The 23,061-nt window shown below is 47.8% G+C and overlaps 1 protein-coding gene across 1 annotated transcript in view; it reads left to right on the forward strand.

Annotated features, from left to right (window-relative positions):
• The window catches only part of LRIG1 (leucine rich repeats and immunoglobulin like domains 1), a 117,335-nt gene that overhangs the window by 38,058 nt on the left and 56,216 nt on the right, over nt 1–23,061 (forward strand). Inside the window, exons 2-3 of the mRNA XM_066245897.1 lie at nt 3,360–3,431; nt 12,034–12,108. Coding sequence (XP_066101994.1) covers nt 3,360–3,431; nt 12,034–12,108 — 147 coding nt within the window. The remainder of the gene's footprint in view (nt 1–3,359; nt 3,432–12,033; nt 12,109–23,061) is intronic.

Here is a 23,061-nt window from a genome sequence, read left to right on the forward strand (position 1 = left end):
CTTGAGGATATTATGCTAAGTGAAACAAGCAGAAACAAAAGGACAATAGACTGTGGTTTTGCTCATAGGGAGTACCTAGAGGGCCACAGTTCACTGAGACAGAAAGTGGAATGAGGTTGCTGGGGCTGGCTAGGGGTTGGGGGGTTGGTGTTTAAGGGGTACTAAATTTCAGGGAGAAGATAAAAAGTTCTAGGGATGGATGATGGTGATGGTTGTACAACAGTGTGTGTGCATTGAACTGTACAATTAAAAATGGTTATTTTGGTAAATTTTATGTTACTTTATTTTACCACAAACCGTGATGTTGGTAGTTTGTCTCCCTGAAATGAGCAAAGAAAACAGTGCCTCTGAGGATTTTATTTCAGATTATTTCACAGGGAGAATGCAGTAAATGTTTTCCCTGCTTCCTGGTAAAGCCGTGGATGAGCAGCAGCTTATCCCAGGTGGCAGGACTTTCCACTTCTCAGACTTAAAAGCTCTGACTCAGAAGTAGAAGCCATTCCAGGGGACCTGAGACGCAGCCCCTGTCCTCTCTCTGTGATTGCTGTAGGTGCCCCCAGAGGGAAGCACCCTAAGAGCCAGTCTGCTGGACCCTCATTTATTGGTACATGGCTTTTTTAGTTCACTGGAAGTTGAAACGTTACCACATCCAGGCTGACCCAGTTGAGCTTTAAATTTTCACTTACAGATATATTCATCGTCATTGCTACTTACTAGGATCTCAGTGTGAGGTCCTGATAAGACCAGTTTATGGAAGACCCTTTATCAAATAGCCTTAATTGATTTTATTCCAGATAGTTTAAAATGTGCTACCAGTTAATTGCTTAAGACCCAGCTCCACCCCTGGCTATATATATATAAACCAGAAACGAGTCACTCATTTTGGACCTAATAGCCTCAAGAGTCAGTGGCCTAGCTGAGAGGCTGAAAACGGGTAGCCCTCAAGCCAGATGTGGTCTTCAGATAACTTTTGTTTGGCCCACCTAGGGTTGTTTTTTTTTTTCCTTCCAAAAATTGAGAGAATTTATTGCAAGAATTCAGAGCTTTAGCTTCCTGACAGCAGAGGACACTGGCCTGCCCTCATCTTGTTTCTGGAGACAGGAGCAGAGGAGATGCCCTTTAGACAGGCAGGCAGGCACTGCTGTGCTAGCCCCATCCACACCTGCAGGGTGACTGACCATCCACATTCCTTGCCACCTTCCAGGCTCTTGCCTTTGTGATTTCTGAGTTTCTCTCTGATGTCTCCTCCAGCTCAACTCCTTCCATCACCTATAATGATATAAACGTTATAGTATTGTAAACTCAAAGTATCTCTACACCCACCACTTCTATGATAATGTGCTCAAAATAGAAGACAATTTCTGTCTGTCTGGTTTTTTTTGTGATGTGAGCGAATTCTTTCCATTTGTGGATTTTTTTTTTTCCAAGTCAAACCTGTTGATTTCTCTGTACCTCCCCCAAGTGCAGACAAGCTCACACTTGACTTTAATATGTGGTTTTAAAAATTACCACCTTCAATATTTCATAGTAATATAATTTCTGGACAAATTGCTTTTCATTCAGGTTATGCCCCAAACTCAGACGTACCATCAATTCCAAGTGTAGTTTAACTTTATTTAGATGAATGTCTTGAGTTGGCAGTGAAGTGGCTATCAGCTCTAGGTCAGTATTGATTGGAATGTCTCTGGAGTAAGTTTTAAAGGTAGTTGCCACTTATGGGACACTGTGCCCCTTAAGAGCTACATTGTAAACGTATGATTAGTAGCACTGTTAGTTGGCAGTAATGTCAATCGAGTTAATAGTTGATATGAAAAAAATGTTAAATTAACCTCTTTGTCTTCTGCAGGACTAGGTATGTTTTAGGGGCAGGGAGCAAGGCACAAGGCGAGACATTGGGGCCCAATTGGATGACAGTTCTGTGGATTTTGTGCTTGTGGATTAATTAACCTTTTCTGGGTTGAAGGTATGATCTGAGAAGCTCATGTCTGCCTCAATGGGTGCAGGGAGTTGCAGAGGAGAGGGATGTAACTCTGAGTTACTGTGATAGATGCCATCACCTTGAGAAGACTGCTCACGTGTGTGGTTTTCATTGTCTTTGGTTAACACCAACCGTGGGTATCCTGTGACTGTGGCTCCTCTCTCCTGTGTGATTTGTCATGCCTAATATTTATTCATTGATAGCAGGAGTGCTGTGTTCATAGTATAGTGTTGTGATTAGGATCTTACAGTGTTCACTTTCTCAGCAGTCCCTTCAATTTTGACTCAACACGTGAGCGATTTTTACTCTTAAGTTCTTGTTCAGGGCCCTGGCCGGTTGGTTCAGTGGTGGCCACAGTGGTGGCACATTGGCCCAGCGTGCAGATATCTTGGGTTCAATTCCCAGCCAGGGCACATAGGAGAAGCACTCATCTGCTTTTCCACCCCTCCCCCTCTTGCTTCTCTCTCTCTTCTCCTCCCCTCCTGCAGCCAAGGCTTGATTGGAGCGAGTTGGCCCTGGGCGCTGAGGATGGCTCCATGGCCTCCATCCACCTCAGGCACTAAGAAGAGCTCAGTTGCCGAGCAACAGAGCAATGCCCTACATGGGTAGAGCATCGCCTCCTAGTGGGCTTGCTGGGTGGATACTGGTCAGGGTACAAGTAGGAGTCTCTCTGTCTCACCTCCTCTCACTGAATTTAAATAAATAAATAAAGTTCTTGTTCAGACAAGATTTCTCAACCTTGTAATGTTGCTGTTGACGTTGGGGCTGGATAGCTGTTTGTTGTTACGGCTGTCCTACTCACTAGAGGGTGTTAGCGTCCTTGGCTTCTGTCTGCCAGATGTCAGTGGCCACTTTTCCCTCCCCAGTAGTTGTGACAACAAAGAATATCCCGACTTTGCCAAATGTCATCTCTGATTTTAGACAATGGAGGGTCAGTCTGCCTCGTTTTTTTCTCCTGTTTGATGTTGTTTGATATTTAAGTAAGATATTAATTAAAAAGTACCTTTTAGACTAGCTTTGGCTTTGCTATGGTACAAAGCACTTGGGCCTCATTCACACTGATATAGGTAGAGGACTGGCTTACCTTTGAACTTCTTTCCTGTTACTAAGTGGCAAAATGATATTGATTAGAATTTGTTTGAGTTTAGCCAACTTGAGGTGCTTTGAGATTTTCACAGTGACTTGTTTATAGATGCCAGTGCCAGAAGGTATATCTGTAAAGCTCAGTGTGAGGAAGGTTACTTAAAATAATACTTGAGATAAGGGCAATCATTATGTTATTTTTGGGGGTTGGGGGTGGAGTAGAAGATTCCTGTTTTGGGTATATTAAAATGTTGATTCAACTGTTTGTTTTTTCTTTCTTTTTCTCTCCCTTGACCAGAAACCTGAGTTACAACAAACTTTCTGAGATCGACCCTGCGGGTTTTGAGGACTTGCCGAATCTACAGGAAGTGTGAGTGCTTTTCCCTAATCCTCTGGGAGGTAGGAGGGCTGGAGAGCTCTTGTGAAGACCCTCTCCTATTGCAGCAGCATCAGCCCCTGGGTCAGCAGCCTACGCTTGGTAGAAGGAACATTTGTGTTAAGGTTGTTGTGACAAGTGCTGTGCTCACTCAGCTCTTCCTCACTGCAGCCTGTGTTTTCTTCCTAGGCCGGCATGAGAGTGTGTTACAGTCTGGTAGGTGTGGACTTACTAGAAGTCACAGGGACACGTGGGTGTGCAGAGCCCCATGAACCAGCTTGGTTAACCCAACCTGGCTGGTACTTGCCTGCGGTTCCCAGGGAGCCAGCCCCACCCTGCAGATTTCCAGAAAACAAAGGTATAGAAGAGTAGACAAAAGAGGCTTACCTTTCCTCTCCCACCTCCAAAAAGAGCTGGCATTGCGGCTCCTGGGGCACCGGGCGAGCTGCCTCTGCAGTGTCCTTGAAATCAGGCCTCAGTCTTTTCTTCTCTTTAATGTAAAGAGTTCTGCTTTTAGAATGGATGCTAGAATTATCAGGAATTTTAGTTCCATAGGGACTTCAAGACATTTTCCCATAGATTATGCATACCCACTGCAGAAAATTAGGAACCAATAGAAATATGTAAAGACTAATTCATTGAAGATCACCCAGACATAACTCTTGTGGACACTTAGTGGAAAATGCATACCTCTATACATATAATTTTGGGATCAGACTGTACACACAGCAATCATAGCACCCTGCTAAACCCTATATGAACAACTTCTCATTTAATTCTCACAGTACATTGCTTGCTATAATTTTTTTTAAGATTTTATTTATTCATTTTTAGAGGGGGGGGAGAGAGAGAGAGAGAAAGAGAGAGAGAAGGGGGGAGGAGCAGGAAGCATCAACTTCCATATGTGCATTGACCAGGCAAGCCCAGGGTTTTGAACCAGTAACCTCCGCATTCCAGGTTGACACTTTATCCACTGTGCCGCCAGAGGTCAGGCATAAATTCTTTTCTGTGTGTGTGTGACAGAGACAGAGAGAGGGACAGATAGGGACAGACAGGAAGGGAGAGAGATGAGAAGCATCAGTTTCTTGTTGTGGCACCTTAGTTGTTCATTGATTGCTTTCTCCTATGTGCCTTGATGGGGGGGGGGAGGGGTTTACAGCAGACCTAGTGACCCCTTGCTCAAGCCAGCAACCTTGGGCTTAAGCTGGTGAGCCATGCTCAAACCAGATGAGCCTGCGCTCAAGTCGGTGACCTAGGGGTTTTGAACCTGGGTCCTCCGTGTCCCAGTCTGATGCTCTATCCACTGCGCCACCGCCTGGACAGGCTATAAACTATTTTCTTTACCATAATTTCCCCCACTCTACAAAAGAGGAGAAGGACTGAAGTGGGGAGAAGCTAACGACACTTGCTACATGGGAGGAGGACCCCAGAGCCAAACGCAAATCTATTTGATTTTAACCCTAAGGCTGCAGGGCCCTAAATTGCTACAGCATTCAAGTGAAGATTCTTTCAACACAGAAAAGCCAGTGTTTACCAGTTTGTATCAGTCTTTCTACAGCAGTCTTCTCTTCCTGGGTCCCGAGTGTCTCCTCTCACTCCACCAGACCCTTTGTCCAGATCCACCCTGTGCTCCAGGCGCAGCCTCTCTGCTCCCCTCACTGTTTGGCTTTTCTCCTTCCCCTGTGCTCCTGTTACATTCATAGTCAGGATTAGGCCCCGCCCCCAGCCTGTGCTCCTGTTTGGGGCCTGATTTCTCTCCTGTCTCTGCCAGGGCACTGGTGAGGGTTGAAGGGCTGGTAACTGCTCTCCTTACTGTCACACGGCCTTTTTTCAGACACTGAGTGAACTGAGGCATGGGGAATGGGCCAGAACTGCACGGCTAGTGAGTGGTAGACCTGGGCCTACACCCTGTCTCACTCATGACCGGTGGCATCCGGGGCCGCGCTGCCTTCCTGAGCGTGGGAGTTGTAAGGCAGGGGCTGTGGTTCATGGATACAATGTGGCTTACTGGGAAATATACATTCTATGGTAGCAGACAGACCTGAGGTGAGGTCTGGTCCTGTTCCTTACCCGACTATGTTCCTGAACAAGTCACTTAGTACCTCTGTGCCCCCTTTTGCTCTTGTGCAGTGTGGACATAACACATTATTATTATTGTCATAATTGTGCATTGGACTTGACCTCCAGGCTTTGCATGTGGGAAAGACTCAGGGAAGGTTATTTCTCTTCTCTTCTTCTACTTGATCATTGCATAGACACTCAAGCTGGGTGCATTGTTAAAAAGGCCGATAACCTTTTTACCACTGTGACCACCATTCCTGGTGTCCCACTGCTGGGTGGGAAAAACAAATCCCTGGTGTCCAGGACAGTGGAACTGCCCACTGACCGGAGTCCTAAAACCTGGTGGAGGTAGGAAGAGGCTATGAGGAGTGAGCGGCTGGGAAGGACAGTGAGGAACAAACCGCAGTTGGCACACAGTAGCTTCTGAGTGATCTGGGGCTCCGGTTTCCCGGGTGCTGTCCGTTCTGAGCCCCATGGAGCAGAGCCGTGCGAGCCTGCAGGCCGTGGCAAGGGAGTCCAGGCCGGTGAGCGGCAGCCCTGGTGTTTCAGCGGTGGTGTTCCTTTGGAGGCCAGGACCACAGAGCACAGTGGGCCAGCTGGAGAGAAGTGAGCCCGTCGGAGGCCCCCAGAGGTCTCGAGGACATTTGTGCAGCTGCTGCTGGGCCCCAAGGACCACATCACCCACAGCTCTGAGGAAAGCCCACCAGAGGGCCTCCAGCCAGAGTCCTGATGGCCGGGCTCCTCTATTAATAAGAGGGGCTATTTATACCTTACTATTTAAGAGCTGCGCTGGGATCACGTTACTGCTGCCTGGCCCGTGAATGCTTGGTGTGGGTGCTGCGGTGAGCTTTTCAGGGCTGTTGACCTAAAGTGTTCCTGCAGGTGTAGGAAGCCTGAGTGGGCCTGCCTTTGGGTATTTATGGCTTACCCTCTGCCTCTCAGGTTGTGCTGCCCAGTGTGTATGTGTTGTGCTCAGCGGAGGGCTGCAGTAATGGGGGTGTCCTTTTGGGGCACTGCTTTTTGTCTGTGAAATACCACCACCTGTTAAGCCTTGACTCTGTATCTAGCTATATTCTAAACTGTTAGGTTCCATTATTTCAGCTAGTTCCTGCCAAAAACCTATGAAGTTGATACTGTGTTATTTTCATTTTTTGGAAGAGGATACTAAGATGCAATAAGGTTAAGTGACATGCTGAAAGCCATTCAGCTGGTTCAGGGTAGGATTGAAGTTGAATGCACCCAGGTGTATCTGATTTAAAAATCCAAGCTGTAAAATCCCTTCCTAATAATTTCTACTGCTCTGTACCAGTGCCTCCCTCTGTTTCTTCTTTTTAGGCAGGGTGATCATATAGGACCTTCCTGAAAGGTTGACATATCATTCAGTGAGACACTACATGCGAAGCAGTCAGCTCGGAGCCTGGCACAGAGCAAGCCCTCACTCTTATCACTGTTGCTTCTGATTGAAGTATCACTGTACTAAAACGTCTTTGGCCACCTGGGTTACGAACTATGTCATAAAGTCTTGCCAACTATTTAGTGTGCCCTATTCTTAAGTACCTAAAAGCTCTAATAACAATGGTTATTGATTAAGTGGCCCTGACTCTAAAACCTGTGCTCCTATTTATTATTGATGACTTACTCCCTTTTAAGAAACAAAACTAACTGAAGACCCAACTCCCTGCCCAACTTTGTTACTAATTGTAGCTCTGTTTGTGTTTGGAAACAACTGAAGTATCTACAAATAGCAGAATGGATAAATAATGGATTATTTATACTATTTATGCCAGCAGATTGGAAGAGTTGTGGGAATTTTTAAGAAAAATTACTAACGGAGTAACTGGAACAGAATAGACTGTGTAAAACACAAGCATCTGCATGAAAGAAAAATGTGCAGAGAAGCAGTCGGTGAACTGAAGTGACACAACTATGAGTTTATGTTTCTTATCTCCCTTCGTGTCTGTCCCTCTAAAAATAGAGAGGAAGGGAGGGAGGAAGAGGGAGGGAGGAAGAGGGAGGGAGGGAAGGGAAGGAAAGGAAGGAAGGGAGGGGGCGAGGAAGGAAGGAGAAGGGAAGGGAGGGAGAAAGGAAGGTTGGGAGGGAAGGAAGGGAAGGGAAGGAAAGGAAGGAATGGGAAGGAAAGGGAGGAAGGAAAGGTGAGGGAGGGAGGAAGGGAGGAAGGAGGGAAGAAGGAAGAAAGAAAGAAAAAAAGAAAGGGAGGAAGGGAGGGAGGGAGGAAGGAAAAGGAAGGAAGGAAAAAAGGAAGGAAGGGAAGGAGGGAGGAAGGGAGGAAGGAAGGAAAGAGGAAGGAAAGGAAAGGAAGGAAGGAGAGAAAGAAAGGAAAAGGAAGGAAAGAAAGAGAAAAAGAGAAAGAAAGAAAGAAAGAAAGAAAGAAAGAAAAGAAAGAAAAGAAAGAGAAAGAAAGAAAGAAAACGTGTACCTTTCTAGAGGCTGGCAGCAGGGACTTACTCTTGGAGGCAGATCAGAGGACTGAAGTGCAAGGAAGCTTCATTTGTCACTGTATATTCCTGATATTCTCTCTCTGTCTCTTTTTTCCAACTGAGAGGCGGGGAGATAGTGGGACAGACTCTTGCATGCGCCCAGACTGGGATCCACCCAGCAATCACATCTGGGGCCATGTTCGCAATGGAGCTATTTTTAGCACTTGAGGCAGAGGCTTCACTGAGCCATTCTCAGCACTTGGGGCCAACCCACTTGAAACAATCGAGCAATGGCTGTGGGAGGAGAATAGAGAGAGAAGGGAGAGGGGAGGGGTGGAGAAGCAGATGGTTGCTTCTTCTGTGTGCCCTGACTGGGAATTGAACCTAGGACTTTCACACGCCAGGCCAACACTCTACCACTGAGCCAACTGGCCAGGGCTGGTATTTTCTTTTGAAAAGGTTTGAAAATTTTACCGTGTGCTTATATCAGCTATTCAGTAAATCAAACAAATAAAGGCACAGAAAACAACCGAACAACAACAAAAAACACCCCAAAGCTCTATAACCAAAAATTACTCTTTAGGTTTGTTTTTCATTATTAAAGCCTCATTTGATTGGGTAATAATAAATAATAAAATACTCTGAAATAGACTTCTCCTTCTTTTCCTCCTCCTCCTCCTCCTCATTTACTTATTTATTTAAACATTTTGCATCTTGCAGAATGTAAAGCTTCCTTTCACCAAGCCCAGTAAATGGAAGTTTCTGAGAGAGCTGAGGGCCCTGAAGGCCGGAACTGGGAAAGGGCTGCATCCCGGCTCCGCCTCGGGTCAGGTGGTTGATGCTGCCCATTTGCCTGTCTGTGCTGCTTTCAGCTCCGGGTGGGCCACGAGTCTGGTTCATGGTCGAGACATCTGGGCACTTCTGGGTTTGGAATCATCAGGAAAAGAGTCAGCTCTGGAAGCCAGACATTATGGAGGATCTGTAGGGCTGTGGCTGGAAGCAGGTTGGGCAGTATGAAGGGAGAAGGCTGCATGCACAGTTGTAGTTGTTTGGAAGGTCTTATTGAACACAGTTTTAAGTTCCTGCAGTCTCCTTACTCCTGGACGTGCACACTCCCCAGGGCCTGTCCCCTGGGCTCCGGCCGGCTTTTTTTGACCAGGCTCTATTTCCATCTGGCAAGCTGGCTGTGTCGCAGAGCCAGGTCAGCGTCACTGCCTTCTGAGGAGAGTGTTCTTGTGTCTGCAGGGAGCAGGGGAGCAAAGAAAGCTGTGCTGCGAGGCCAACAGACATCCACTGAGCTAGCAGTTCTTTCTTTGTAGATGTGAGTGAGAAGGAAGTGCCCACACAGTCCTCCTCTGGGCTGCACATGTCCTCTCAGTAAGTCAGGCAGCTCTGTGCAGATTAGAGCCTGTGGAGTCTGCCACCACCTGTTGATTCTGGCTGCCACTCTAGACAAAGTGCCCCATTCCTCTTTAGCCTGGTCCACCGCACCTGCACACTCTGCTTCCAGCAGTTTTGTCAAGACTTGAATTACTGCCTGACCAGGATAGAGCGTCGGACTGGGATGCAGAGGACCCAGGTTCGAGACCCCGAGGTCGCCAGCTTGAGTGCGGGCTCATCTGGTTTGAGCAAAGCTCACCAGCTTGGACCCAAGGTCACTGGCTTGAGCAAGGGGTTACTCGGTCTGCTGAAGGCCCGCAGTCAAGGCACATAGGAGAGGGCAGTCAATGAACAACTAAGGTGTAGTAACGAAAAACTGATGATTGTTGCTTCTCATCTCTCTCTATTCCTGTCTGTCTGTTCCTATCTATCCCTTTCTCTGACCCTGTCTCTGTAAAAAAAAAAGAAAAAAGAGTTGAATTACTATGATGATGCCCCTTTTCCTTGTTCATTTATTTCTGTGAACTTGGGGCTGGCCTGAGACCAAGCTCATTCAGCAAGAGACCCCCTGCAGAGAAGTTCATACTGTTTGTTTCTGGTTTAAAGTCAAGTCAGACCCTAAATAGGCAGAAACACAACTACCATGTTACCTGGGGATTATTAGGGGTTTTCCTCTTGTTGGCCTTTTCGCCTGTTGGTCTCCTCTGACTTGCAGTTGAGTTCAGCTTATCGATGGCCCTGAGGTAGTGACTTGAACTGAAACTTGAGTTAGAGGACTTACCTGTAAGGCAGAGAATAGTAGTAGCACCTGGTACCTAACTCAGGGTTGTGAGATGATGAAGTTATATAGTGCATGTCGAGTGGTTGCTGTAGTTATAAAGAAATAGAGGGTGATGGTTAGGAATCAAGACTCCCAGGGTCACTGCTACCTACTGCAGGTGCCCATAGTGTTTCAGTGTCCTCATTGGTATAACGGATAGGTTCGTGGCATCTGCCTTCTAGGTCTAAAGATGAGCTAATACATTCAGAAGTTCTCACAGCTGTGCCTGGCACATGATAAGCCCTCAATAACTTGGCTGCTGATACTAAGTTAGTATTACTGTTAACCACCATCATCTGTGTCAGAGTAAATCTCTAGGAAATGAAGAGTTCTTAAGCAAGCTTGCTCTAATAAGATCCAATGGTCTCTTTTAGTAAAAGTACATTAGTGGTACTATTAATATAAAACTTATTAGTAGATTCAGACTGATGGAGAGTTTTCAATATCTGGACCAAGAAGTGAAACAGATCTCTGCTGGGCTGGAGGAAGGAAAAGGTGAGACAGAAACAATCTGATTCAGGGGGAGTCAGATAAGGGACTGTTAATGTAATTAGTTGTCTACTGCAGCACACACATAAGGGCCCTTGAAGTGGAGAAAGGATTTGCCGCATGATACGGATCTGCTTTCTCTCTGCCCGGCCTTTGGGGCCTTCAGTCCCGGAGCTGTTGAGGCAGACGCTCTGTGTCCCAGGGCCCAGTAATTGCTGGGCTTCATCTCTAACTGGCTTTGGCACTGAAGAAAGCGAATGGGGTAGTTCAAGGCCTTTTTCTTTTTCCTCCTATTCATTTCTATAAAAGATGGCAGACCAACCATCAATTATTCTGTTCAAGCAAATGCCAGCTGTATACCTCCCTGAACACAGCTGTCATTTTAGCGACCTTGTCTTCACATGGTGGCAAGGTGGTCTGTGTGAGACATCTGCCCTACTAAGTGATGAGACTAAGATAACCCAGCTTTGCTCCTTTAATTCTGCATCTCAGATACAACTTCTTTTCAGCCGTCACCCGGCAGAAAGTCTGATCACTGTGTTTTGGCTTTCTTAAGGATTTTGGGCTCACTTCACAAGTCTGATTTTGGATTCTCTTCCCAGATTTGGAAGTCCGTGATCCTGCGGGGCAGCCCGGATGAGCCGGGCTTTCGTGTGCAGGTTCCCCACCCTTAAAGATGTGACTTCAGTGATACAGATTTAGAGAGTCTCCGTGGAGGGGGCTCAGACAGCACCTCTGGTCTGTGGAGAGTTTTCACAATGTCTGTGTACACAAATGTGTCTATACGAATGTATTCCTGGAAAATGTGTCTGGAGGCTTCATTGGAGTTCAAAGAGACTGGGATCTTAAGCAGATGAGTCTCCAAGTCCAGCTCCCTGTTACCTCACAGATGAGACATCGGAATACTTGCCCGACGTGACCAAGCTACTGGGAACTTCATGCGTCCAGGCCTCCACCTCTGGGTGCCAGCGTTGCCCTCTGGCAGAGGCAGAGCAGCACTGTGCAGACCACGTGTCACAGACCTGTAACCACATCCAGGAGGGGGTGCCGTTCTCCTCCTCAGCTTTCCCTGTGTCAGCTCCCCATGGGGGACATTCTCCTTGGTGGTCGTGGGGCACTTCTGTTCTGCACCATGCACCTTGGCCTGTTGTCACTGTTCCTTGTCTGTTCGTTTTGATTTCTGAGTTAGATAGGAAGTTCCCCCGAGTGTTACTTCTGAACCACGAATGTGATAGTTTTTGTAACCTCATGTGACCTCTCCCTTTAACAACTGTTTTAAAATTTTTTGTCTTTCATTCAGCATTACCATGGCCAGCCCAGCACTGTTTTTCTGATTTTCCATGTTAATATGATTTCAAACTACTAATTAAAACAGTGTAAATGATTAATTTTTTGTGTGTTGTTACAGGTATCTCAATAACAATGAGTTGACAGCTGTACCGTCCCTGGGTGCTGCTTCATCGCACGTCATCTCCCTCTTTCTGTGAGTGGTGCCTTTGGGGACTCTGGCTGGGGTAGGACTGGGGTATCATTTTGCTGACATGTGATGGTGGGAAACTGTTTTGGACTTTTTTCTAGTAACCCTGTTGAGTATGACAAATGCTTTCCTTGCTATTCTGAGGTTTGTAAGAATTAAAACCTGGAAGTTTTTGCCTTGCCTCTAATTTGGGGAGAAACTGGTCTTTTTAATGCCTAGAGATACATAATTAAATTTTTGGTCTGAGAGGTTAAGCCACAGCTTGGGTGAATAAACTTGAGTCGAAGGAGCTGTGTGAACTCTCAGACCACAGCTCGTGTCCGTGCCAGTGAGCTCGGTCACATGAGTCAGCTCACTTTTATGGGTTGAAAAAAGAAAATACCCAGAACCCCAAAATTAACATAAAAGGAGTTAGTTGTCATGGTCAAGTGAGAGACAGCAGGCAGGCTGCTAATTCTTATAGATAGCACACTGGACGCAAATAGGGCCCAAAGGGCCTGGAATGGAAATGAAAGGAAGTAAGCCTTGGGGGATGTTGTTCAGGCAGCTTATAGACTTTGCCTAAGAGCTAGCTCCCCCTTCTCCAGGAGGAGGTGCTCGCTTGTTTGAACTCACCCAGAAGTCTTTCCAGATAAACCAGTTCTGAGTCCAACAACTTTCCCGACCAGATCTTACTGGCAGTTTCTTCAGCAGAGCACCTCGCTCTCGGTGATGAACTTCCTGTTTCCACTCCAGTCCTGCGTTATTTTTATTTGGTTTTGACTTTGCTGGCGTTGTAACGCGTTTGCTCACCTGCATATATCTTTTCTCGACACCGAGGCCCGGCAGGCTGCGCTTAGGGACTTGGCAGGAAGGAGCGTCCATGAGGCTGCTGGTGCGGCGAGCGTTCTCTGGTTTTTGCTGGCAGCAGGCCCTCTGTTCAGGAGGCCCTCTGAACTTGCGAAACTCCATCTCGGGCTTAACTCTTTCAAGACACTGTGGGGCTGTGGGATCTGGGCCTGGAAGCTTGGCCCCACGCTGTGTCCTGGACCGTTTCCTCGTGGAACCTCACGTACAGGGTGTGCTCCTGACCTGTCTCACACAGGGAGCGTGAGGCCGAGGTCTGAGGGGAGTGGGGCGTCTGTGGAACTCCTGGCAGTGCGGACACGCACAGTGGGCGCTGCGGCTCCGGCTGGCTGCCACGCGGCCTCCTGTGCCTGGGCATGCTCTCGCCTTTCGGGCCACGGGACTGTGAGCCAGTCTGTGTGCCTGTGAAGTGCTGGAGTGAAGATTGTGGCCATAAGTCCCAGGCAGAGGCCTTTCTTTTTGTACCCATTTAGCCTTTGTGCCCAGCATCTGGAAGGGGTTTAATTGCTGGTTAAATTAAATGAGTCTCCCTTACCTGTGGCTAATTAGGGACGTGATAATCCCTTGTGTTCATAGAGCAAAGCAGTGGAAGATGCTTTTAACTTCTTGCTACTGCAGGTGTGATTCCTGGGCCAGCAGCGTTATCAGGGCCGTGCTCGTTAGATACAGAGTTGTAGGCCTCACCCAGCTCCTTGGGTCAGAAGCTACTTTATCAAGGTCCCTGGTCATCCGCCCGCTCTCTGCGGTTCAGAAGCACTGCCTTGACTCCCCTTGCCCCTGGCCTGATTGGGAAGCCAGGGCCACAGAGAACATATTTGTGTTCACCACAGGAAACGGGGCCCCGTGTCCCTGGAAGCTGCACGACTGCCCACAACCGCCTGGGTGTCGCCTTTATCTCCTCCGCGCACTGGGCGCAGGAGTGTGGCAGCAGGTGACTGAACCAGCCTGTGCCAGAGACGGGCAGGGCCCCAGCTTACCCTAGGGTTTGTGCGCTTTGAATAGCACCTTGCTCTGCTGGCTAAAAATACATTTCTGTTCCTTGGCCCCAGTGGCTGGAGCAGTGGGGCTGGTTGGCCTTGTTCCTGCTATTCCATTAGACGGCATTCAAATATGTAAAGCTGGCGGAGGCAGGGGACTCCCTCTGGTTTTGATTGAGTTTGGAAAATACAGGTTAGCTTGGCAGCCACCTCTTTGGCCTGAAGCTGGTCTCCATCTGATATGGTCAGTGATTTCTCTGAAATAACAGAACCAGAAGGGTCTCTCCTTTCCTTTTCTCTGAGGGTCGGTCCTGTGTAGACAGGTGCCTGCAATGTTAGGTAAGTAGTGTGATATCTGGATAGCAGGATCATAGATGATTCTGCTGTCATCTTTCCTGCCTTTCTATATTTCTTGAGTGGACCTTGCAGAGGACAGGCCAGTGGGTGGGCATTGTGTTCCCACCCGGACGTGTGAGGGCGAGGCACTCAGCATCTGTGGCCACGAGATGACGTCGGTCATTCAGGCTTTGAAGAGCATGTTTTACTGATGTGTCAGGATTTTCAGAACCATAAAATTAAACCATAAAATTAAATGTCCAACAGTCATTCTGTTGGCACCTTCTGTGCCTCTGCATTTGAGGCCAGGAGGCCTTCCCAGGGTGACCTCAAGAGGATCCAGTGCCATCACAGGTGGGAACCCTTGACATGTTGTCTGAAAACGTGTGGGTCAGTTAGCTCAATGAATGTTCACACTGACTGTCCCTAGTCTCCAACCTATTTCCTCTCCCCTTCCTGGGAGGATGAGAACATAGCACAAATATGCAAAGGAACTAGATGGCTGAGGCCATCCCAGATTCAGAGGGGCCAGGACAACTTTTTAGGACAGGTGTATAGTTGACCCTTGAATACAGGTTTGAACTGTGCAGGGCCACTTCTGTGTAGATCTTTTTTCAATAAACGGTCAGCCATCCATATTTTGGGTTTTGTTCATGGATTCAATGAACTCGAAATCAAAACAGTGTTTTCCATCTGCGGTTAGGAATCCTGGAATGCAGAGGGCTTACTGTGCATTGATTCCTGCCATTTTATGTAAGGGACTTGAGCATCTTTGGACTTCGGTATCTGTGGGAGTCCTGGAACCAGTCGCCTGTAGACACCCAGAAGCGACTATAGCTGTATGTGGGTTTTCAGCTGTGTGGAGGTGCGGTTTGGTGCTCTTAACATCTGTATTGTTCTGGGGTCAGCTGTACAGGCCAGTGCATTAGGGAAAAGAGGGGACTAGTCAGATGTCCAGCTCTGTCTCAGATGATGTGATGACCTGGGACAAATAGCTTTGGTCTCATTTGTTGAATGAAGAATGAAACACAGCTTTCTTTTTTTTTTTTTTTTTACAGAGACAGAGTGAGTCAAAGAGAGGGACAGACAGGAACGGAGAGAGATGAGAAGCATCAATCATTAGTTTGTCATTGCACGTTGCAACACCTTAGTTGTTCATTGATTGCCTTCTCATATGTGCCTTGACCGCGGGCCTTCAGCAGACTGAGTAACCCCTTGCTGGAGCCAGCGACCTTGGGTTCAAGCTGGTGGGCTTTTCCTCAAACCAGATGAGCCCGCACTCAAGCTGGCGACCTCAGGGTCTCGAACCCAGGTCCTCTGCATCCCAGTCCTATGCTTTATCCACTGCGCCACCGCCTGGTCAGGCTGAAACACAGCTTTCATGTTCCTTCTGTGACTCAGGAACTCAGAGTCAGGCAGTAACGTAACAAAAGAAATACTACTGACCCTGCTGTCTTGTGAGCACTGTCACTGCTTCCTGCTCTTGAGCAGAAGCAGTGGGTTTGCTTTCAGCTCAGATACCTTGAAGTATGGATTCTGCATCTGGAAATGGGCTCTTCGTGTCTGTCCATGTCCTGGCACCGGCTCATGTGCTCTGACCTCGGGGCACCAGGGAGGGCCTTGTGTGAAAAGGGTTTGTTCTACCTATGGCTTTATTATTAGGGCTTCAAAACCATTTTTCACTATTTGGAGGAACTGGACTCATTCAGTAAAATTTCAGATGGTTTATACTTTATGATTAAAGATATCAAATTCCATTAAAGTACTTGTCACAGAGCAGATTTATTTGCATCATGTTCTGAGGATAATGCCAAGGCCGTTTGTCCTTAATAACAAGCACTAAACTGAAGGAAAGCTTTTAATAAGATTGGGTTGGAGGGGAAGGGAGCTAATATCATGAAAGAGTTCTGAGAAGCAGCAACAGACTTATTAAATGTGGGCAAAATCTGCCATTAGATTTTCATGTTTAAGAGTTTTAAAAATGAATTTGAAGTCCAGGAAACACAAGTTACAATTCCCAAGGCAACAGTAATTTTGTGTGATGCATAAGTGACATTTTTGGTGAAGGAAAACTTCCACGTTTCCTGTGGTGTTACTGTGTTTCCTGTGGTGTTACTGTGCTCTATGGTTGAGAAGAGTGGTTACAGTGGAAGTAGGTGGATTTTTTCAGTCCTAGGTATCAAAAGCTTGCTGTGAAACTGACTTGAGCTGTGAAGCAGGCAGCTCTTTTGTCTCCAGGACACTGGCTGGTGCCCCCCCCCCCCCCCCCCAGCTTGGCCTTGGCCTTGGCCTTGGCCTTGGCCTTGTTCGTGTAACTTCTTTTCCAGTTGCTGTTGTATTTCAGGCTTTGTCTTACTGTGTCTCGTCCACTGTCCGCAACCTCTGGCTTAGAGCAGGTAGGGGACCTTGGCAAAGATAAGTTGTGCACAAATACTTGTGACTTTGAAACAGTGCTGGTAAAATCCCTTAGGGTATGTTGTATATGAAAAGCACATCAAAATTCCCTTTATTTCCGATCTTGAAAAAGTTTTTTGAAAACAGTTTTATTATTGAGATAAAACTAATAGAAGACTCACCATTTTAAACATTTGAAAATGTGCATGCAGTTCAGCAGCTTTGAGTCCATTCTCAAGGTTGTGCAACCATCACCACTATCTCATTCCAGAACGATGTCATCGCCCCAAAGCAAAGCCCCAGGCCCTTTAAGTAATCACTTCCCCTAGTCCCTTCCCGTCAGTCGCCTGGCAACCACTAGTCTAAAAATTAATTTTTTTAAGGAAAGTATTTTTCTCTTGTTAACAAATGGACTTGGAGGACTTAGAATATGCCCAATTTAAATAAAATAACAGTGGTAGATTTGACTGCACAGTTATTTATCTTGTGACCTCTTAGCTGAAGAAAAACATTAAGTAAAAGTGATGGAATAATAACATCTCTTTACTGCAACTTCCGGAGAATAATACCTGGAAGGAATGAAACCTGGTGTCCTGTCTGTGACCTCATTTGGAGGAGGTAAATGGCAGGGGCCCCGGGCAGAGCTGGGGCCCGAGGCCTTGAAGGATAAAGGCTCTTGGTTAGTTCTGCCTTTGCGGAAAGTGAATCAATAACAACACTTACCTCTCATGTGTCCTCCAAGCCCCCTGAGAAAGGGGCCAAATCAATCTTCTTCACAGGCTCATGAATGTGAAGATCAATTCACATTAAAGTATAATTAAAGAGCAAGCATTTGAAGGGAGGCAGGGTTGGGGAGAGGAATTAGCATCTCAGAGGGCAGCGCTGGGAGACCAAGGAAAAGCAGGGATATTTAGAATCAACTGCAGAAAGTTAGGATTGGCCTCAGGATCTGAGCTAAGGCCATTAATACAGGAGTAAAGCACAGGTGAAATTACACTGAGTATAAATACTCAGTGGGCATTCCTGAAACTGTTTGTGTGTGTGTTTTGGGGGGCAGATGTATTCTTCCCTTAAGGAGTTGGATGAGGCCTCTTGCCTCTCTTCAATTAGCTACCTACCCTTAAAACTTACTCCAGGTTGCCTCACCTAGAGGAGGGTCATTTGCAGACATAGTAGAGGATTGATGTTAATCAGTTTTTTACACGTGATGTTTATTCTCAGAAGTATGAAGTAAACATGATGTAATCCCGGTGGCTAAGGCCAGGCAGGTCCACATTGGATTCAGGCAGATGGTAGAGAACTGCGGAGCTAGAAAGTGTTGTGGCCTTCCTTTTAATAGTTTCACAACAACGGATGAGCACACAGGTAGGGAAAACCACCTCTCAGGCAAACAAACAGCAAGCCTGGCCCCTCTCAGTGGAGGGCAGACAACCCACCATCCACAATCTCCCTGAGCACAAGCACCCGTAGCTTTGTATAGTCTATGCACACGTGATGCTGCCAGGCGCTCACACAGTAATCAAGCAAAGTGCCTGCAGCTGGTGCACCTGTGAGCAAGCCTAACATATACTTAAATGTTTAGTGGCAATCTTGGATGTTGAAACTCTGCATACTGATACATTACTGCACCTGTGAGGACTGTAGGGCATGTGTACAAGGGGGGTTGACATAGTTCTCTTCAAGGGGACCAATCATTTGTTTTTCCTGTGGTGGAATTTGCTGGGCTATTCACTAATCATCAGCTGAAGAGTGGGCTGGATCATCCCGATACGGAGAAAATGTGGAGCTGGGTAGACCGTACCCCATTCTACTGTGGAGACACGCCCTCCACCTAAGGACCAAATCTGGCCCTGCTGGTGAAGGACAGGTGAAGGACAGCCGGTGTTGAGTGTGGCTTTCGAGGTGAACACCCTCTGGTCCATTGGCACTTTATTTGCTCTGGGTCTTTCTACGCACGATCAAGAGTATGGAGTTAATTGTGATTGAAATACTTTAGGAAGTGTGGGGAAAACAGCTGTGTTAGGCTTGCTCACAGGTTTGGCGGCTGCAGGCACGTTGCCTGGTTGGGGCGTGGGTGCCTGGCAGTGCCACGTGTGCGTGATCTGTGTAAGGCTGCGGGTGCTTTTCCTCGGCATCGCTTCTACCAGATCGCTGTCCCGCCACCGTAAGGTGCAGTTTTCCCTGCTCCTTTGCCCTTCACTGCGAAAAACAGATTTTCCTATGATTATTAGCTCTTTTTCTTTTGTTTATTTGCTCGCCTGTTTCTGTGAGCCTCCAATAAACGGGCATGGCCTGACACATTCCAGCTCCGCAGTTCCTCTCCTGCCTGCCGGAATTGAGAACCTGCTGGCCTCAGCCACTAGCATTACAGAAAGAAACTGAACAGAGTTGTGTTTCAGAAGGCCCAAGTCAGGTTTAAGTGAGTGCCCTTGTTCCTTGAGCAGTGGAGCCCGTTGGGTTCTCAGACGCTGAAGGGCAGCTGTGGCCTTGTCAGGAACGCCCCGCAGGGAAGTGGACACAAACAGGCTGCAGCTGCTCTCGGGGCCCTCAAAGATGCATGCTTGCCTTTGCTGCTTGCCCAGGTTTTTGTTGGTTTGAACAGATTCTTGATAAAATATGATACCCATTCCTTTGGGAGACCGAGGCTGCGGGGTTGAGACTCAAGGTTGTTACAAATTGCTCTCTGCTTAACCCTTTGAGTAGTATGAATGTTCATCTACATCCTCAAAAGAGTTAACAAAAAACTCACTACTCAAAGGGTTAAAGCTAGTTAGCGGTGATCACAAAGTTTCCTAAACAGCTCTTGACCAGTTAGTTCTTATAGGGGAGGGGCCTTGTGAGCAGCCCGGCTGGTGGGAACCCTGTGATTATCTCAGTGTGTGGGTATTAGCAGCTCTGCTCACAGCCCCGCCTCCCTGGGCAGGAGAAGCAGCAGTCGCTTACCTTCCTGCTGCTGATCAGTCACCATTATCAGATAAATCTTTGTCCTGCTCTCAGACTTGAATGGTCCCACTTTGTTCCAGGTGGAAGTTAAAAAGAGCGTCAGCATCTGAAAGGTCGGCAATTCTCCTCTGTTCTAATGGAGGAATAAACTCTTAGGGCCCACACCTGCTCTCAACCCTTACTGTTTATGATCTTTTCCTCACCCCCCTCACTCCCGGTCCTGGCCTTCTGCCACCTGGAGGCTGTTGTCCTGGTTAGCAGAGGGCAAAAGGATGAGAGGAGAGCAGCAGAAGCCCAGATCGCTTCACAAGGGAGACTGCAGCTCACCTGCAAGGTTGTTGTGAGGTTTCCATCAGGTCCTGTGAAGCCCCTGAGGACATGCCCAGGGACCAGAGTTCCTGCCCTCAGGGACCCGCCAGTCTGTTTGTAATACAAGCGGGGCTTGGGAGTGTCTAAGGGGCTCCTTCCGCTGTCATGGAAGGTTCCCAGACACAGTGATTTTTAGTAGAGGTGCCACCTTTTGTGGACCTCCTTTACAGGCATCTGTAAAGCCAGTAGCCACGGCCACCATCACAGCCGCCTGGCCCATGCAGGTTCGCATCTGATTTGGACAGTCGGTAATGAAACAATGGAGCCAAGAACTGGTGGGCCATCATCTTTAATCCTAGCTTGCACCCGGCAGGCAAGTAAAAACACACACTGGGCTCCAAAACCCACTCATTCAGTGCTCACAAAGCTACTAACTTTTATCTGAGTTTTCCTAGGGTCAAAGGTTTCTGGTTCACCAGCCTTATTCACCTCTGTTCCCCATCTCCTTCTCCCTGCACAAACTCTGCACTAACTGGCTTCTTTAGCACTCTTGGCTGCTTCTCCTCTCCTCCATGTGGCCTTTCTCTGCTCTCCACTCTAATGCTAATCTCAGGAACCCAGAGAGCAAACTCCCGGTCTGCCCCACTTCATAGTGCAGAAATCAAACCCTTTAATCCAGGGGTCTCAAACTCGCGGCCCGCGGGCCGCATGCGGCCCACCGAACAATTTTGTGCAGCCCGCAGACTAATCCACGGGCTTACTTAATTTTATCCAAAATATTTTGAACTTCGTGGATTAGTCTGTGGGCTGCACAAAATTGTTCGGCGGGCCGCATGCGGCCCGCGGGCCACGACGAGTTTGAGACCCCTGCTTTAATCCATTATACAAACAAAGAAGTCTCTGATACAAAGTCACTTATCAGAGGCATGATGGGATTGCACCACCCCACATCAAAAAGGGTGGGAAACAGTCCTAAAACCAAGCCCCAGGCTACAAGGTCCTGCCTGCCCACAGCCCGCCCCCAACACACATTAATATAATCACGCCCATTCCAAGCAAGAAGGGCAACTAATATCACCTGGGCGACGGGCTTCCACCTGGGCAGCACCATCTTTAACAAAGTGAGCATAATATATTTTATCTGCCCAACACGTTAAATGGAGCACCATGCCTGTTCCGCCATTGTGTTGGGTGCTCAGAGGACTACTGCAAGGGCTCATGGAACATGGCCAGTTCCATGTTGAGCCCCATTTGCCCCTCCCCGTCTCTCCTGCAGCAGTGAGCAGGCTGGTGGGAAGAGCCAGCAAGTTTCTGTTGGAAGGCAGAGCAAGACCCCTGTTCTCAGAACTGCAGCTTCCTCACATGCTGGATACCACAGTGAACCTCAAAATAGAAAGTTAAATATCCAGTTTACAAAGAGAGCAGCTCTCTGTCCCAGAAACTCTCTGTAGGGCTCTGGAGTACAGATTGCCTCTCGCCCTAGTCTGAGGGAGCTTTTTGCTGGGAAGGGAACCGCCGTGGCCTCTGTCTCGAGCCTGCCAAGTTACACACAGTCGTGACTTTTCCTTCTCCTCCTTTTCTCTTTCATTTTTTCCTCTTTGAGAGAGGGGGTGGTGTGCAGCCAGCTGAGCAGTCATCTGCAAGTCATTTGCTTCGAAAGTGAAGTGAACACCAGCTGTGGGTCTGGGGAGCTGAGGAAGGGGAGTGCGGCGGGAGAGGAACTTGGCTGTGGAGGTCACTGCCTTTTTTGGAAACTTGTAGCTTAGGTTCTCTTGTTGAGAGTTGGCTGTTGTCTCGTGTGTGTGTGTGTGTGTGTGTGTGTGAGAGAGAGAGAGAGAGAGAGAGAGAGAGAGAGAGAGAGAGACTGAGACTCCCCTCACCTCATGTTTTCTGGTGACCCTGTAAGCTTTATATATAGTCCCAGATCCAGTGAGATTAGGATGCTGGTGGAGCCTGCCGGGCCTGGAAGGGAGGTACTGCTTCCAGCAGCTGGTGCTGCCCTGCCCCCCAGGGCTGCATGGCCAGCCAACAGGAGAGCCGCTCTGTCATGCACAGTCTCCCATGTGAAAGGAGCTGGCTCCTCCAACTGGGACCACTTCCTCCTCCTCCCCCTTGCCCACTTCCTGCAGGTGGCTTCTCTAATCCACTTACCTCTGGGAAGCCTTGTGAGCGCGTGTACCTAATCTGAAAATGGCTGGCTTGACTTTGACCCACATGGTGACCCTGCAAAGAAGGCAGGGCCTATTATGTCTGCTCACACCTGGGAGCCATTTTCAGCTTTTATAGCCCAAGTGGAAGAAATGTGTTTGCGTTTATACTGGGCCTTCCTTTCATAAGGCCTGTCATTGTTGGGCGATTGAAGCGAGTATTAGATTTACCCTGCTTGTTCAAGAGCAAGGGTCTTCAAAGATAGAATAGTCCATTCAGTGTACTGAGTTGAGTCCTACAAAATTGCCGGGTTTTTTGTAGTCTAGGAGGGGTTAAAACATTGGTAATCTCATATGGTCAGTCTTTTGTAATGAAAAATTTTGGGGTTTTGGCGTATGTGATTCCCAGACGTTGGCAAGCATAGCTGAACATGCCTTCCCAGGTCTCATTTCATTGTATCGCTTCTGAAACGCCGGGGGATATGGGTCTGTCCTTGAGCACATTTGACAGATGGGGCACCTGAGGCACAGAGAGGTCAAGAAACTTGCTGGAGATCACACAGGAAGTGGCAAAGGTGAGTCATGATCTCATTTCTCTGTATCCTTGAAAGTATATCGGCTTGGCCTGACCTGTGGTGGCACAGTGAATAAAGCCTCAACCTGAAATGCTAAGGTCACCAGTTCAAAACCCAGGGCTTGCCTGGTCAAGGCACGTGTGGGAGTTGATACTTCCTGCTCCTCCCCCCTTCCCTCTCTTCCCATTAGTCAGTGGGCTGCCCCCTCGCCTCCTAGTCACGTCCATCTGTTAAGGGCACAGTGAGGAGAATCACCATGTTGTGGTCTCTGCAGAGCCCAGGCTTGTAGGTGGTGCATCAGCCTGTCACAGTCTATCACACAGTGGCTCTGTGCCCTCAGTGATGTCACTTCAAGGCAAAGTCCTCCAAAGTTTTTCCCTTCCGGATGCCTTTTACACCAAAAGAACTGAAATAAAGGTACCAGTTTGTCTG

Source organism: Saccopteryx bilineata, chromosome 10 (genome assembly GCF_036850765.1).
Source record: "Saccopteryx bilineata isolate mSacBil1 chromosome 10, mSacBil1_pri_phased_curated, whole genome shotgun sequence".
Classification (NCBI taxonomy): Eukaryota; Metazoa; Chordata; class Mammalia; order Chiroptera; family Emballonuridae; genus Saccopteryx; species Saccopteryx bilineata.